General features: G+C 38.7%; 1 protein-coding gene across 1 annotated transcript in view; it reads left to right on the top strand.

Annotated features, from left to right (window-relative positions):
* The window catches only part of TDRD1 (tudor domain containing 1), a 52,332-nt gene extending 41,514 nt beyond the window's left edge, over positions 1-10,818 (top strand). Inside the window, exons 17-24 of the mRNA XM_057308595.1 lie at positions 255-365; positions 1,115-1,285; positions 2,978-3,253; positions 4,002-4,121; positions 5,440-5,556; positions 8,747-8,914; positions 10,599-10,645; positions 10,726-10,818. Coding sequence (XP_057164578.1) covers positions 255-365; positions 1,115-1,285; positions 2,978-3,253; positions 4,002-4,121; positions 5,440-5,556; positions 8,747-8,914; positions 10,599-10,645; positions 10,726-10,818 — 1,103 coding nt within the window. The remainder of the gene's footprint in view (positions 1-254; positions 366-1,114; positions 1,286-2,977; positions 3,254-4,001; positions 4,122-5,439; positions 5,557-8,746; positions 8,915-10,598; positions 10,646-10,725) is intronic.
* Positions 10,819-15,717: the final 4,899 nt, after the last annotated feature.

The following is a 15,717-nucleotide window of genomic DNA, read 5'->3' as shown; positions in this document are numbered from 1 at the left end:
CCTTATCCCTATGCAAAGCTCATGCTCTGGTATGCTGATGACAATGCCGTAGTAGGGGGTTACCAAGAGCGTTAACTAATAATGACTATTTTCCCAATTAACTTTTTAATAAAAGAGAAAAGCATCTAGTGTTTACTTAATAGTTGCTTGGGAATGTACCTGAGATTGTATGATCAAAACATTTCTCAACTTCAGAGGAAAATCTGTATTCTGCATGCTTTTTAAATATTGAATACTGTATGTATTGTTTTCAGCTTTAAAGAAACTCAATGATTTGAACAAGTCATTAGCGGAATATTGCCAGCAGAAGGTGCCCAGTGATTTTAGGGCAGAAATAGGGTGTCCGTGTTGTGCTTTTTTTGCAGGTAAGTTGCAGTTGATAGACTCTTGACTTCATTGATAGAGACTTTTGTTTCCTGATGTTCAGTCCTTATTGAGTGTGCATTTTCTTCCTGAGGTTTAAGCAAATGTTCCTCACAAGACTAAATGAATGCTTAAAGTATCCTGTTTTATCTTCTCTTGGTAGCAAGGAACCTCCAAATGAAACTTTCTTAGCTCAACTTTGTTAAACTTTGTTAAATGCTTTTCTTTCCAGAATTTCTGATATTAAATTAGATACCGAGAAACCTGTTCACTGCAGGTTCATTGTTTCTTCTGGTCACCCTGTGCATGTTTAGTTTGAAAGTATATTTAATGAAACACCTTAATTTCATTGCATGAGTTTTTCTATTTGCTTTTTACGTTATTTTACTAATGACAAGTAAAACAGTTTGTTCTTAGTTACGAGAGTATCGTAAGCTTTCCAGATTGACAGATATGTTCAAGGTTATGAAGTCTTCCCTTCACTTTCACATTCCGTTTATTGGATAGGTGATGAATGAAATCTTCAATTTACCTCTGATGTTAAAGTGTGGTGCTATAAAAATTTTGGATGTATTCTAAAAAATGGATTTTGAGAATTCTGGGGATTTCTGAATGAAAAATTGAAGACATCATCTGGAGAAAGAGCAAATTTAGTTACTTTAGACAAAGGATTTTTTTTTCTTTTGAAGACAAAAATTTCAAATGTTAATGGAAATAATGTCCCATGTTATATACTTTGTGTTAAATATAGGTGATGGTAATTGGTATCGTGCTTTAGTCAAGGAAATCTTACCGGATGGAAACATTAAAGTCCATTTTGTGGATTATGGGAACATGGAAGAAGTTACTGCGGATGAACTCCAAATGATCCCATCCAAATTTTTAAAACTTCCATTTCAAGGAATACGGTGCTGGTTAGTAGGTATGGTGCAGAATAAGAAACTTTCTCAACTATCTTCTAATACTTAGGGTATATGTACTTTTAAATATTAACGTTTATAATTTTAACATGTGAATTAGAAGATCTTGCTTCATATTATAGAATTTAGAAACGTACTTTTGAAGATACTGGCCGAAATGTTCAGTGTTGATGTTAAAGTAGGGAAGCAGCTGCTTTTCTGTGTTTGAGATGGGAGTGAAAAGCGATGTGTTCTTTTGAAGGCATTTTGCAGGATTTCTTAGGATCTTCAAATATTCCTACCTTTTGTCTCAGCATTTTCACTTGTAATAATTTATTCCAAAGAAATGATCTTGGAATTTCGCAGTTTACCTACAAGGAAATTCATTATACTGCTGTTAATAATAGCAAAACCACCTAAATAGCCAATTACAGGGGTGTGGTTAAATGATGATACGGATAATTGACAGTAGTAGTACCTATTTCAGTTGGTTGTTGTGAGGATTAATGCTTAGAAACAGAATTTTTCTGACATGCAAAGTTAGATTTAAGTGTTTCCTCTTACCACACAGTCATTAAAATGATGTTAACCGTGGGTTATTAATATGAAGAATTGTTCATGAGGTACATGAAGCATGCTAGTTATAGAAGAGATACAGGACGGCATTGTGATTAGAAGGACAGGCTCTGGAACCAACTCACCGGCTGTGAGAATCTTAGGCAAATGATTCAAACCCTCTGGTGCTTCTGATTCCTCATCTGGAAAATAATAGTATCTTCCTCAAGGAGTCATTAAGTATAAAAGAGATGAAAAATATAAAGCACTTAACACTACCTGGCATTATATCCATAAGACCTATTATTGTTGCAAAGGTTTCTTTATGAAAGAAATGAGTATGTCTGTGCATGCAAGTCTTTACACATGCGCATGAAAATTGTGGAAGGTTGGGTACCAGAATGTTAATAGTGCTCATGTCTGGCAGCATAGATGCTCTTTATTTTTCCTTTTGCATGTTTTATTTCTACTTACTACACTAAGTCTGTTTCAGATTATTTTTAATTACCATGTTTTATGTCCGTGCTTCTTAAAATGTGGCCCCCGGACAAGCAGCATCAACTTGAGAACTTATTCAAACTGCAGATTTTCAGTTCTCCACCAAGGTCTACTAAATTGGAAATTCTAGGATGGGACCCTGAAATCTGTTTTAACGAGCCCTCTAGGTAATTCAGATGCACACTCAAATTTGAGGATTACTGTTCTAAAAATAAGAGTATAAGCCAAAATTATCAGAAAAATAATTTTTCGTTAAGTAGTTTTAACATTCTGAAATCACCATTAGGAAACTGTCCACAGAAGTGAAAATGTATGGTTGAGATCTTCTAGCAGCATAATTAGTAACTCATCATTGTATGTGTAACAGAACACAGTGGTGGCTTCTAACCCTGTTTTTGCTTATTGGAAAAATGCCAGGTAAAGGTATATTAGTGGAAAATAAGGAAAATTTCTGAGTCCCCTAAAACCCCAAGTAGTATGTTTACAAATGTGTTATCTGTAACTTAGGCATGGGAGATGTAGAGATGTAATTGAACATTAAAAAAGATACTCCAAATCGCTGACCCAAATGGAACACTTGACAAGGATTAGTCCCAGACACTATTGAAGCAAAAATGCAGCTCGGGCACAGAATTCTTTTTAATGCTATTCTTATTTGCCAGATATACAGCCTAGAAACAAACACTGGACTGAAGAAGCCATAGCAAGATTTCAGATGTGCGTTGCAGGGATAAAACTCCAAGCCCGAGTGGTTGAAATCACTGGACAGGGAGTGGGAATCGAGCTCACTGATCTCTCCACTTCTTACCCCAGAATAATTAGTGATGTTCTGATTGATGAACATCTGGTTTTAAAAAGTAGTTCTCCACGTAAAGACTTGACAAGTAATAGACCTGTTAGTAGACGTGATCTTCAAGTTGATGTCCTGGGGCTTCAAGGTAACATGTTTAAGCCATTGATTTGTTATTTAAATTTGTTATCTTTTGCTTTTATGGGCTGTAAAAATTTTTCTAGTCAAATGATGCAGTTTTCTGTAGGAATACATGCTTCGTGGAAATAGGTTAATAATAGGTTACTACAATTAGTATTTATTGGGGTGCCTCGGAGGGAGCAGTTGGTTGACTCTTGGTTTCAGCTCAGGTGGTGAGAGACCTCAGGGTGGTGAGATTGAGCCCAGCTTTGTGCTCCCAGCTCAACGTGGAGCCTGCTTCAGATTCTCGCTCTCCATCTCCTCGTCTGCGCCTTCCCTCCTCAACGGCTCATGCACTCACTCACTCTCTCATAAATAAATCTTTTAAAAAAAATAAAAATAGTATATATTGAAACATGGTTTTATTAAACACTGTACTCATTTTCATCGTAGTTATTGATCAGGTAGTTTTGCATCATACAGTTATGTATCCCCTAAAGTATGAATCAGTTATAAGATTTACATTAAATATATTATGGAAATGAAAATATATTACAGAAATAATACAGGAGTGCAGTAGGTCAAAGATTCTCATTCTAGATTGGACTTTTTTGTAACACTCATAGAATCCGTGAATAGATTGTTTTGTGAAAATACAGATTTTCATTTTAGGGATTTGTGAATGTTGATTCAGTTGATGAATAAATTGAGTTTATAACTGGAAGAGAATAACAACTTGATCTGTTTTATACAAGGTCTGTTTTGTATGTTTTCAGCCATCTCTTCAGCGGAGCCATGGAGGACGATAGAATTGCCAGTTAATAAAACTGTACAAGCAACCATATTAGAAATCGTAAACCCGCTCTTGTTTTATGCTCTACCAAATGAGATGCCAGGTAAGAAACCAAAATTTGAGACCTATTTATGCTCATCCTTTTAACTGTATGATGAAAGTGCTTATCTGAACTCTTGAGGAAATGAGAGAGAGGGGAGGCTGGTGATTTTTGTTTTATTCAGTGTTTTAAGGAAGAATTGGCCATCATAACACTACAGGCATATTTAGTTATGCAAACACATATGTGAACATGAAGGGAAAATGCTCTGCATTTAGCACCTATCCAACCCAGTTTATGGCTTTTTATAAGAAAATAGTGTCCTTAATTGCTGTATAATTTCTTGTTTAAAAATAGATACTATCACAAGAAATAGATACTATCTATATTGAAATGCATTTACAAAGCTAACCATCTATGACCTTTTAAGAAAATTTGGTATATTGAAAGAGTACTTTATAAATTAGTCTATAATCACTGTTACTATAGCTTAGAAACTTAGAGAAATGTTTTATACTCCACCTAAACCTGAAGAAAAGTAGCGTATGAATGTTCTGTTGTTTCATGGAAGTTTATAATTAAGAAATCGCTTCAATATATTTGAATTTATCCTTTGTAGTGTCAGAGTGTTAGTGCAAGTTGGTGATGGCTATTCAAAATAATTGCAGGTACTTGAAGGCTGAGAAAGTGAACCTTTGTTTCAAATTGTTAAACCACAAATTGTGGTGATACCAAGTGCTCTTAAATCTATCTCCAGTAAGAAATTAAAAATTAAATCATCATCTTTAATCAGTGTAGTGGAAAGCAGGGACTTAGGATTATTGAATCCTGATGAATTGGAAGTACTTTGTTTTATCTCATTAACTGTAACACACTTCCTGAAAAGGATACTGAAAAATTGTGAAAGTATGACTTTATAAGTTTCTGTGGTGTGAACGCACTAGTATAACCACCCTGATCTAGAAATTAGCTTTCCAGAGGCTTCCTTCTTACTCCCTCCCAGCATTAGATCCCTTTTGTACAAGGTAACCACGAGTGGTTTTATGTATTCTTTTTTTTTTTTTTAAAGATTTTATTTATTTATTCGACAGAGATAGAGACAGCCAGCGAGAGAGGGAACACAAGCAGGGGAGTGGGAGAGGAAGAAGCAGGCTCATAGCGGAGGAGCCTGATGTGGGGCTCGATCCCACAACGCCAGGATCACGCCCTGAGCCAAAGGCAGACGCTTAACCGTTGTGCCACCCAGGCGCCCCTATGTATTCTTAAAATATAAATGTAATTGGGTTTTTTTGAGTGATTTGATTTGACACTGTTTTTGTATACTGTCTAACCAGTAGCATTGAAAACTTCTTCACAAAAGATTGCTTTTTTTATGTTTCAGAAGATCAGGAAAGATTGTGTGTATTGACAGCTGCATTGTTAGAATATTGCAATAGTCAGAAAAGCCGAGTGTCTTATAGACCCAGAATTGGAGATGCGTGCTGTGCCAAATATACAAGTAAGGTCCTTTTAAATAAAACATTAAAGGGGAAATTTTTTGTTCTCTTTTACATGAAATCCTGTGTATTTTGTTAGGTGCGCATTTTGTTTTGTTAAAAACAAGGTGGTTGTAGGTTTAATTCATATGCTGGGGTCATCCAGCTTTTCTGTTCTGTAACCATAGATTATATTTAGGTAATGATATAGGTAGTTATCTACAAGCTTGTCAGTACTTTGAGATAATCAGCTCTAGATAACTCTCCTGTATGTGGTGGACCAATAACATATTTATATATGGAGGAGTTGCAAATAATTTATAGAACTTTATGAATGTACTAAAAAAGGAATAAATGCTTCAAAAAGTCAGACTTGTTGAATCAGGTACACTTAACCATAGTCCTGTTGTTTAATGTTTCATGTTAACAAATTTCTTTTAGTGAGTGAATATTCTTGGGCAGAAATTTGGGGAATTGCTGAGTCAAAGGATATAAGTTGTTTTGTAAGTTCCAGAAGCATATCACTCCGTAGGCATCTTAAAGAAATGTCCATATGTGCCAAAAGTTTGTGAGTGGGCCAATTTCATCTTCCTCTTGCTAGCAACGGATTTGAAATGCTTTCAGTCTGTTGTCCACATAGAGTTCATTTAAAAAAATTTTTAATTTAAATTTAGATTTACAGTTAAATGTATTATGTTTAGTTTTTCTTTTGTATGATAAGTGGATCTACACTTTCCCTCCCTTTCTTCCTGATAGAAATATGTCACAATTTTTGGTTAGATAAGTATTCTTTATTTATTGGAATTGCATGAACACTGTTGACAGCCTAGCCACGTGGTGCACTATGACATAGGAGATACATGGTTACATATCTCTTTTGCCTTTGTTGTTGTTGTTAGTACTCTTCTGTATACTTTCACTGATTATCTCAGTTCTCTGCATTGGTGCAGAGTCTCCTAGTGAAACCTCCTGTACTTTATCAGCTTTTATTATGTTGCCAGCACTTGCAGCCTCTGACATCCTAGCCAGCCTGCTTGTCCTCCAGACGTGAGCCACACCACGTCTGGGGTGGTTTCCACACCACTCCCTTGGATTTCACAGATTTCTCTCCCATCCCACCATGTTTTCTGTTTCTTCCTCCCTCATCTCACCTTGTTTTCTGAAATCCTTACTTTGGATTTATTCCAATATTTGGGTAGATCCCATCCTCCAGAAACTGAGAAAAGATGTGTGTAAGATAAATTTTCTGTTATCTCCCCATGTTTTCCCATGTTTGAAAAACGTCTTTATTCTACCCTCGTAGTTAATTGAGAGGTAGCCTCGATACAGAATTCTAGATTGGAAATCATCGTTGCCTTAAAATTTTAAAGGCATTGCTTTTTTTTTTTTTTTTAATTTTTTATTAAGGGAATCTCTGTACCTAGCATGGGGTTCGAAGTCACAACCGCAAGATCAGGAGCTCAAACTCTACCAACGAGCCAGCCAGGTGCCCCGCTTTTATTGTTTTTTAAAGCTGTTGATGTTGCTGGTCAAAAGAGAGGTCATTTAGACTCTCCAAACTTTGTACGTATTTTTTCCTTTTCTGGAACTTTTAGTAATCCCTTCATTCCATGTTTTGAAATTCACGATGTGACCTGGTATTAGTCTTCACCATTGCGTTGGGCACTTCTAGTGGGTGAGCCCTTAAGTCTAGGAATTGATGGGCTTCAGTTTTGAGAAAGTTTTCTGAATTTTTTTTATTCCCTTTCATTTTCTGTTCTGTTAGAAACTCCAGATATTCTTTTTTTTTTTTTTTAAGATTTATTTATTTTGGAGAGAGCACAACGGGGAGGGGCAGAGGAAAGAGTGAGAGAAAATCTCACGCAGACTCCCCACTGAGCATGAAGTCCCACACTGGGCTCGATCTCAAGACACTGAGATCATGACCTGAGTTAAAAATCAAGAGTCGGATGCTTGACTGACTGAGCCACCCAGGTGTCCCAGGAACTCCAAATATTCTAATGTTGGACTTGAAACTCTTCTGCTAAGTTTCCTCTTTTCTCTTTCACCTTTTGTGCTTATTTTTTCAAGAGAGTTCCTCAGTTTTATCTTCCAGTTTATTGAGTGTTTCACTTCTGATACCACATCTTTAGTTTCAATAGCTTTTTTGTCTTCTCAAGTCTGTGTCTTTAATACTGACTTGCTCTTATTTCAAGGAGGGACGGCAATTCGGGGGTGTTGATATCATTCTTCTAATTGTCACTGTCTTCTCCCTGTTTCTTTGAGTTCCTGTTTGTTTTGGTCTTCTCTGTCATGTTGGAAATTTTCTTCAAGTGTCTGGTGATCCCGTGCTGTTCACTTCTGAGGGGGCACTTAGAAGTTGATTGGAAGCTTCTTTGTGGGCAGAGCTTGTGCACCGGTGGCCTTCCCTGTTGGGTGATGGGGCCCTGCCATTTCACTGGGGACTCTTGCTTGTTGGTATTTTGAAGTGCATTTCCCTTGGGATGGTTGTCTTCTGCTTGGTGTGTATAGCTTGCCCGACAGTGTTCTTGGTAAACAACTTCCTCTGCACTGCCTCATGTTTCTGAGTCCAGTAGTCTATCTGGTTCATCCTCTCTGGAGAAGAAACCTCTAGTCTTCTGCCCTTGAGTAGGAGCAGATGCCTTGAAATGGGGTGGGCATTCTAAGCTTTGTTAAAACACGTGAACATAGAACTGATCATCCTCTTCAGCAACTTTAAATTAAGTATTATATGTAAATGTGTTTGTAAACGATAGTCTATTCAGTTGTCTTGGGAAGTAAGTCTGCTTTCTTTACCCAGTCCTCATTTTCAGCTCCATCCTTTACTATTACTTTGGAATGTATTAATTATTAGGACTTGGGGATTTCAGATGCAAAGGAAGATGCTGGTTTGCTTCCCCATAGCCAGCTTTGGTTGAGCTCTGCTAAATCATTTCCATTCCTGCCATCTGCTTTCCAGCTTCCAATATTAAACTGTCGTCTCTCTTGTCCTCTATCCTTGTGGTTGTGTGCCATTTTCTTTTTAATCATGTAATTGTCTTTTTAGTAGGATCTGGAAGAAGTGGAGGTGATGCTTGTGTTTCATCTGGACTCTAACCTGAAATGTTGGCATGAATTTCTCACTAATGTAAATGTAACTGTGAATAACCATCTTAAGGGAGGGCGGGGGTCATTTCATGTGACTTCCTGCCTGAGACTCCACTATATTTTCAGGTGACGACTTCTGGTACCGTGCCATTGTTCTGGGGACATCAGATGCTGATGTGAAAGTACTCTATGCAGACTACGGAAACATTGAAATTCTGCCTCTTTCCAGAGTGCAGCCAATTTCCACCAGCCACCTGGAGCTTCCTTTCCAAATTATTAAATGTTCACTTGAAGGTAGGCAGTTAAGTCACTTTCCAAATGGGATATCTGTGTGATTTTTTTTTGTTTTCCTCCTCTTTTATAGCCCCATGTCTGAATCAAATGGGCATTTCAGTAACTGCCCAGATTTCTAAATATCAAGCAGAGTTTGCAAAAAAAAAAAAAAAAAATCCGTATCTTTCATCCCTTATTTCAGTCTCACAAAAATTACATTGTTACCCACTGTTGTTTGGGGATTGTGTCTGGCCCCAGGTTGCACAGCTAGAAATGGCAGAGCCAGGGGAGCTGGGCCATCTGACCCTTACCTAAGAGCCTGTCTGCTCTGTCACGGTGCTCTCTTGAGAGACCAGAGATGACACCATTTGGGACGATTGGCTGTGTACTGTATCTGCACATGTTTAGCCCTTCGGTTGGTGTTTGAATAAAGCGAATGGGAGTGCTAAAGTAGCTTTTTACCCATACCCCTGATCTCATTACCTAGTGGTCCCAGCAGAGAAGAGCTCATGCACTGCCTCGTAGTCTGCTTTGGTTTTGACTTGGGGAGAGAGTTGGAAAATTTTATTGTTTGCTTCTCCCATTATAACGTAATCCGTCCATGGCAGCAGACAGTTGTCTGCTTATGCCCTCTAGACCCAGATTAGTGCTTGACACATAATAGGGATCAGTGAATATCTATTGAGTGATTTTTTTTTAATGCAACAGCAATCGTATATCAAAGCATACCTACGCCCAGCTAAAGTGAGACTTTCGTTTATTGTCTTTAGACGATATATATGTAAATATTTATCTTTTTTTAAGGGACTGGAAGATTAATATTCAGTTGTTTTCCCAGGACTAATGGAATTGAACGGAAGCTGTTCTCAATTAGTAATAGAACTACTAAAAAATTTCATGTTGAATCAGAGCGTAATGCTTTCCGTAAAAGGAATTATCAAGAATGTCCATACAGTGTCGGTTGAGAAATGCTCTGAAAATGGTACTATCAATATAGCCGAAAAGCTGGTGACATATGGTCTGGCAAAAAACATCACATCTAAAAAGCAAAGTGCTTTAAGTACAGGTATTTTTTTCAAGTTTAATTAATGACAGATGTAAGTGTAATTAAGAACAGATGTAATCAATGTAGGTGACCTGGTGTTTCTTACTCTCTGTGGTCACGTTCCCTTCATCCTCCCCCTTTACAAATCTAGTGGCAAGGTGCGACTCCTATTGCCACCTCAGGGGACCCGCTGGGTAGATGCAGGCCTCCCAGGCCAGATTTTCCTTAGCTTAGGCTGAGCAGCATTGCTGATCTCATTGGTGATAGCATTGATGCTGAGAGCTTTAGAAATGTCTAGCATTCAGAATTACTTCCAGCTTACTTTCAATCCTGAGATTGAAAGTAATAGGAGTTTGTATTTTTGAGATTGGATCTTATGGATATCTCATAAGGTGATTATTTGGCAGACCTACCCTTGGCCAAAGAAATATCCCATATATGATAGGCAAAAGACTTAAATCTTGGAGACGGGGGTATTCATTTGGTGAAACGCAGGGTGCAGTAGAAGAGGATATTAAAGCCCAAATGAGAAGTTAATTGGTCAAGTCCTTTAAAGTTTGAACCTGTGCATAAGGGGCAGAGATGTGTATATTCAGACTCCGCAGTTCTTTTGTTAGTTATGGTGTATGTTCTCTAATGGCTTGTTGTGTTTGCCTTTAGAAAAGACATGCAGGATGAATTGCTGTTGCACAGAGTTACAGAAACAAGTGGGTAGAATTTCCTTGAAGTGAAATTGTACTCCTTAAATTTTTAGAAATGAAATAATACTCTTTTTCTTCACCCATAGGTTGAAAAACATGAACAGATTCTTCTCTTCCTCTTAAACAATCCAACCAATCAGAATAAATTTATCGAAATGAAAAAATTGTTAAAAAGTTAAGTAAGTTAAATTTGATGTTTTCTCCACTTCAACAGGACATCTCTAGGCTTGTCAGGGTAGAACTGATGACGTGTTCTTTGTTTTGTGACCTGATGATCTGAGCTCTGGTTGTAATGTTTTTGCTGTCTTCTAGGTTTAATTGTATAATCTTACTTTGGCTCCGCTAATGGGACCGAGTCCAGGGGTGTTCAGGTGCAACCACTCACCTTACTGTTGTTTGATTCTGAATGCCCATGTTATTGATAACGTGGAGGGACTTGTAAAAATTGTTGAGATAAAGCTTTGCCTCACATTCTTTGTGTCTAGACATGAAATTAACCCACTTGTTCATGCTGCTATAAAAATGTTTTGGGCTTTTTCTGAAAGAAGATTAGAGAAAGAGCACATGGAGGTGGGATGGGGAGGGGTAGAGGGAGAGAGAGATTCTCAAGCAGATGCCCCACTGAGCACAGAGCCCAACACAGGGCTTGATCTTACAACCCCGAGATCATGACCTGAGCCAAAACCAAGAGTCGGACGCTCAACCCAGGCACCCCTGGTTAGCACTTTCTGTGAAGAGGTTCTAAAGGGCCAAGAATGGAAAATGGGCTGCACTGATAGTGTACTTCATTTCCAAATGAAACCTGCTCTGCTTTGGCTGTGGTGCTTCTAGTGCTTACAAACAATAATCTTGAGTTTTAAGCAACAGTTCCCCCTGGTTTTTTTACTGCCTGGGATGCTTTGCTCCAGAACAGCCCTCGGAAGGTACTTTGTGATCTGTAGCCAATTACAATTTCTGATGAAAATGAAACTGTCCTTCCTGCCTTGTCTAATTGATATAATTCCAGCCAAAAGCAGGGGATCTTTTGATTTCCTTCATCCATGCACTCTTGTGGCTGAAGCACAGCCTGTCAGCCCCCCTGCAAGTCGAGCTCTGGGTGGGTGGTACCGCCCTCTGCAGGCATGGGGGACCTCAAGCGGGGGCCCGCTGTGTGAACAGAGGCATCCTCTCCGTGTGGTAATGCAGTTGTGTTGTTTGTTTCTAAGAAAGTACAACTGAATTCCAAGTGTCATTAATGCTACAGCAACAGTTTTGAGCCTCCTGATATATTTTCTTTACAAGATTTGTGTTATTTCTAATAAATGCTGACTTATGTTGCAGTTACTACCTTCAGTCCTTGTTAATAACATTCAGTTTCAATACTGACTGCTGTCTTGTGTACTTGAGTTTAGAAATATGAAATTAAAAATTTAAAAGTAAGGTAAAATCTTTAATGACTTCGTAGATTAAGGGACATGCAATGACATGAACTTCTGGAATTTAGTCCTAGCACCAAATCATCATAGTTTTTATTTGTGTCTTTTTCATAAGGGTTCTGAGAGTGCTAACACAAGATGAAAGCTAGATTTTCTTTTGTTTCTACATAGATTGAAGAACTTGCTTTAAAAAAAAAAACAACTTGATTTAAAGCATAGTAGTTGAACTGGCTTTTCCTTTACTGTGGAAATACATATTTTATCCACATTTGAATATAGAAAAACCTTATATATTATTTTAAAAGCATTTGAACATCTAGTCACATATTTATTCGTCACAATACTCCCGAAAAGAAAGCAGACCCCATTTTATAGATGAGGCTGAGACTACGAGAGGTTGCATGGCTGCACAAGATCTCTCTCTCTCTCTCTCTCTCTCTCTCTCTCTCTCTCACACACACACACACACACACACACACACACACACGGAACCAGTTCTTAGAACCCAGGCTGCTCTCTCTCTGCTACAGTGTCCTTAGATAAGTTCTGGGGGGCACAGAACCCCAAGGAGTTATATTAGAAAAAATTACATACATGGTTGCTTAAGCATGCTTGCTTCATTGTGGTGAAAGTATAGTTGAATATTTACCCTCTTAAATTGTTCTTCCTAGATACAGAGAAAATATGTTTCAAATGGAAGTGTTTAGTCTCTCCTGGAGAAATTTGTTAATAACTGTAAAATTGCCCCACTAGGAGTGCTATGGTGATGAGAACAGAAAACTGTTATCTGTGGCTCAGACGTGATAAATAAATACTTCAACACACACGTTAACAGAAAATTTTCCATCTGAAGGAGAGCGCAGCTGTGTTTTACATTGATCGAGGGGAGTACAAATGGCTGTAGCTAATATGCAGCCCCGGTGGGGAGGTGTGTGAATGACTTGAACGTGCTACTTTCGGTTAAAAGTGACTGTTGGGTTTGAGATAGAAATTAAGAGCCATAGTGATGGAGTTTGTATAGAAGGCATAACGAGAGTTGATTCTTCTCTTTCAGAAGCAGTGTCTCTCAGAGATGAACACTTAGGAGAAAGGAGACCTCGAAGGCTGGACTTAAAGACAGCACAGCTGCTGTGTCTTTGTTGGCTGGGAAGGCTGTCTCCTGTGCCTCCGTTTTTGTTTGCTTGCTGCTCTTCTGTTAGGTTGGATAGTTTTACTTTTCCCTCTGATTCTTCCTCCCAAATAAGTCTTGCATGAAAGTTTCATACCACATTCATGGGGGATGTTGGGAAGGGATGCACAGAGGCTTTCTACTGTATATATAAATTTTTAGGACTTAAAGTACTGAAGAAAATACGGCTCCATGTTAGTAGCAGATAAAGCTAGTTGATAGTTGTGTAGGAGTTTTATTTTTTTTGGATTTTTCTGTACGTTTGGCATATATCATAATAAAACGTGCCCCGCTCTCCCTGTCCTCCTCTGCCTCTTCCACTTAATAAATGTTCTTTGGCTTGTTGTTGCTTCGGTCCTGGCTCTTCTTTTCCTGTCCACTCTAAGCTCATCAGCTGCTTTCTCTCCATCCTAACTTGGACCTCTTTGCCTTTGGCCTCTGGGCACAGGGTCTGCCCTTGGGCTCTCAGCCACTCCAGGGGGAAGGAACTTTCTCTTTTCTGCTCCTGCCATCCATACCCTTCAAATCTGTAGCCACTTAGACTTTGTTATTGTAGGTAGAACTTATATTTCCCGAAGTACAAATACAGTTAACAATGTAAGTTAAAAATTGAAGTTAGAGTATATATTTTTCTTGAAGCACATAAAGTAATCTTAGTTTCTTCTAAACTCACATGTGCAGAATTATGGACCAGCTGACTTTCCTGCTAACCTGTATATTTCTGTTTGGGAATTTTTCCATGTTTTAAGTATCAGACTCTGATAACCTAAGATGTCGTCACCAACTCAAGAAATTAAAGACTTTTTTTTTCTTTTACTGGTAACGTGTCAGCCAGATTAAATGGAATTTTTCCTCATGTAAAAAGTTCAAATATTGATGTGCTTTTATTGGATGAAAATGATGTGCTTTGCTCAAAATCCTTTCATTTTTTTTCAGCCTTGTGTTCTCATGGCCACTGTTTTTGCTAACTTTTCTGTACATACTAGGAGCACAGGATGCTTAGTTTGTTCATTTTCAGTTTAATTCCAGCCACCATGAAAACGCAGATGAAAACTGGAATCACAAAATTGGCCTTTTCATTTGTGGGACGTTAGAGAAGCAAGTCGAAGAACACATAAAAAAAAATCTAAGTCACAGTTTCTCAGATTCCAAGGTTTTATATGCTCCTGGAAATTTGAATACAGAGTTTAATTATTATTATTATTTTTAAAGATTTTATTTATTTATTTGACAGAGATAGAGACAGCCAGCGAGAGAGGGAACACAAGCAGGGGGAGTGGGAGAGGAAGAAGCAGGCTCATAGCGGAGGTGCCTGATGTGGGGCTCGATCCCATAACGCCGGGATCACGCCCTGAGCCGAAGGCAGACGCTTAACTGCTGTGCCACCCAGGCGCCCCTGAATACAGAGTTTAATTAAATGGAGTTTAATATCTGGTGGTTCAGCTCTTTGTCTTGTTCCCCAGAAGAGACTAATGCTATCTATAGCACTAGATTCACAAGTAGAGATCTGGATTAATTTTATAGAATCCTCTATTGGACCTACTTTAGCATTATTAACATGATTCAAGTATTGATTGACCTCTCTCTGCTTGCCTGGGATCAAGGTAGGTGTGCTGTGTTTATTGTTTATTAGGGTCGTGAATGATCTATCACACCTGCAGATTTTGGTGTCCAGTTTTCCTCAATCGTGTAGTCCAGTCAGATAAGTACAATATTGCTGAAGCTGTATAACCAAACAAATTATTCCTTGGCAGACACCATGTAATTATTGAGATAAAGTTGTGTGTAGAGGTTTATTCAATATGCCTTTTCTTTTGGTAGAATTCTTTTGCCTGGGGCAACTAGAAATGTAAAAGTCACAGAACTGTGAATGAGGGTCACTGATATGCTGAACTTGAGCTCTCTTGCTGTGTAGTAAGGGCTCCAGAAGACGAAAACCAGGAGGCGAGGATCCTTATCTGCAGGGCCCTAAACAGATTCCGGGAGAGGAATTAAGTGATCATGAGGCTTGCTGCCTGGCGGCTGACAGCCCAGAGCAATAAACCATTAGTGTAACTGGTGGGCTCATCACTGACACAACTGGGGCTGGGACTGGGCAAATTGATCCCTTCTGGGGCGGGCGGGAGAGTAACCCCGAGGCTGCTTACCAGTTCAGGTGGTTCTGTAGCTGGTCAGGCACCCAAGCAGCATTTACTCATTAAACATGATTCTCAAGGATGGTTTATGCTTTGTTTTTCCAGATGAAAGGAATTGGAGGACAGGCTGTGGTTCCAAACAGGCAGTTTTAAGAGTCCTAGGGTGATTTTGCTTTACCAGAATTAAATGGAGGTTCAGTTACAGTAGGACGACTGCGTGTCTGTCTGCACGGGGCGGGAGCGGCAGAGCCTCACCAAAGATCTGCTGACATGTTTTCTGAGGCCCTGCATGTTGTTCAACTTCCCGCTTAGGCACTGCTGTCCATCTTCCCTGGGAAGCCTCTTCAACATCAACTGTAG

Source organism: Ursus arctos, unplaced genomic scaffold (genome assembly GCF_023065955.2).
Source record: "Ursus arctos isolate Adak ecotype North America unplaced genomic scaffold, UrsArc2.0 scaffold_7, whole genome shotgun sequence".
Lineage (NCBI taxonomy): Eukaryota > Metazoa > Chordata > Mammalia > Carnivora > Ursidae > Ursus > Ursus arctos.
Note: the sequence above shows the minus strand (reverse complement) of the source record. Positions and strands in the feature narration are given on the sequence as shown.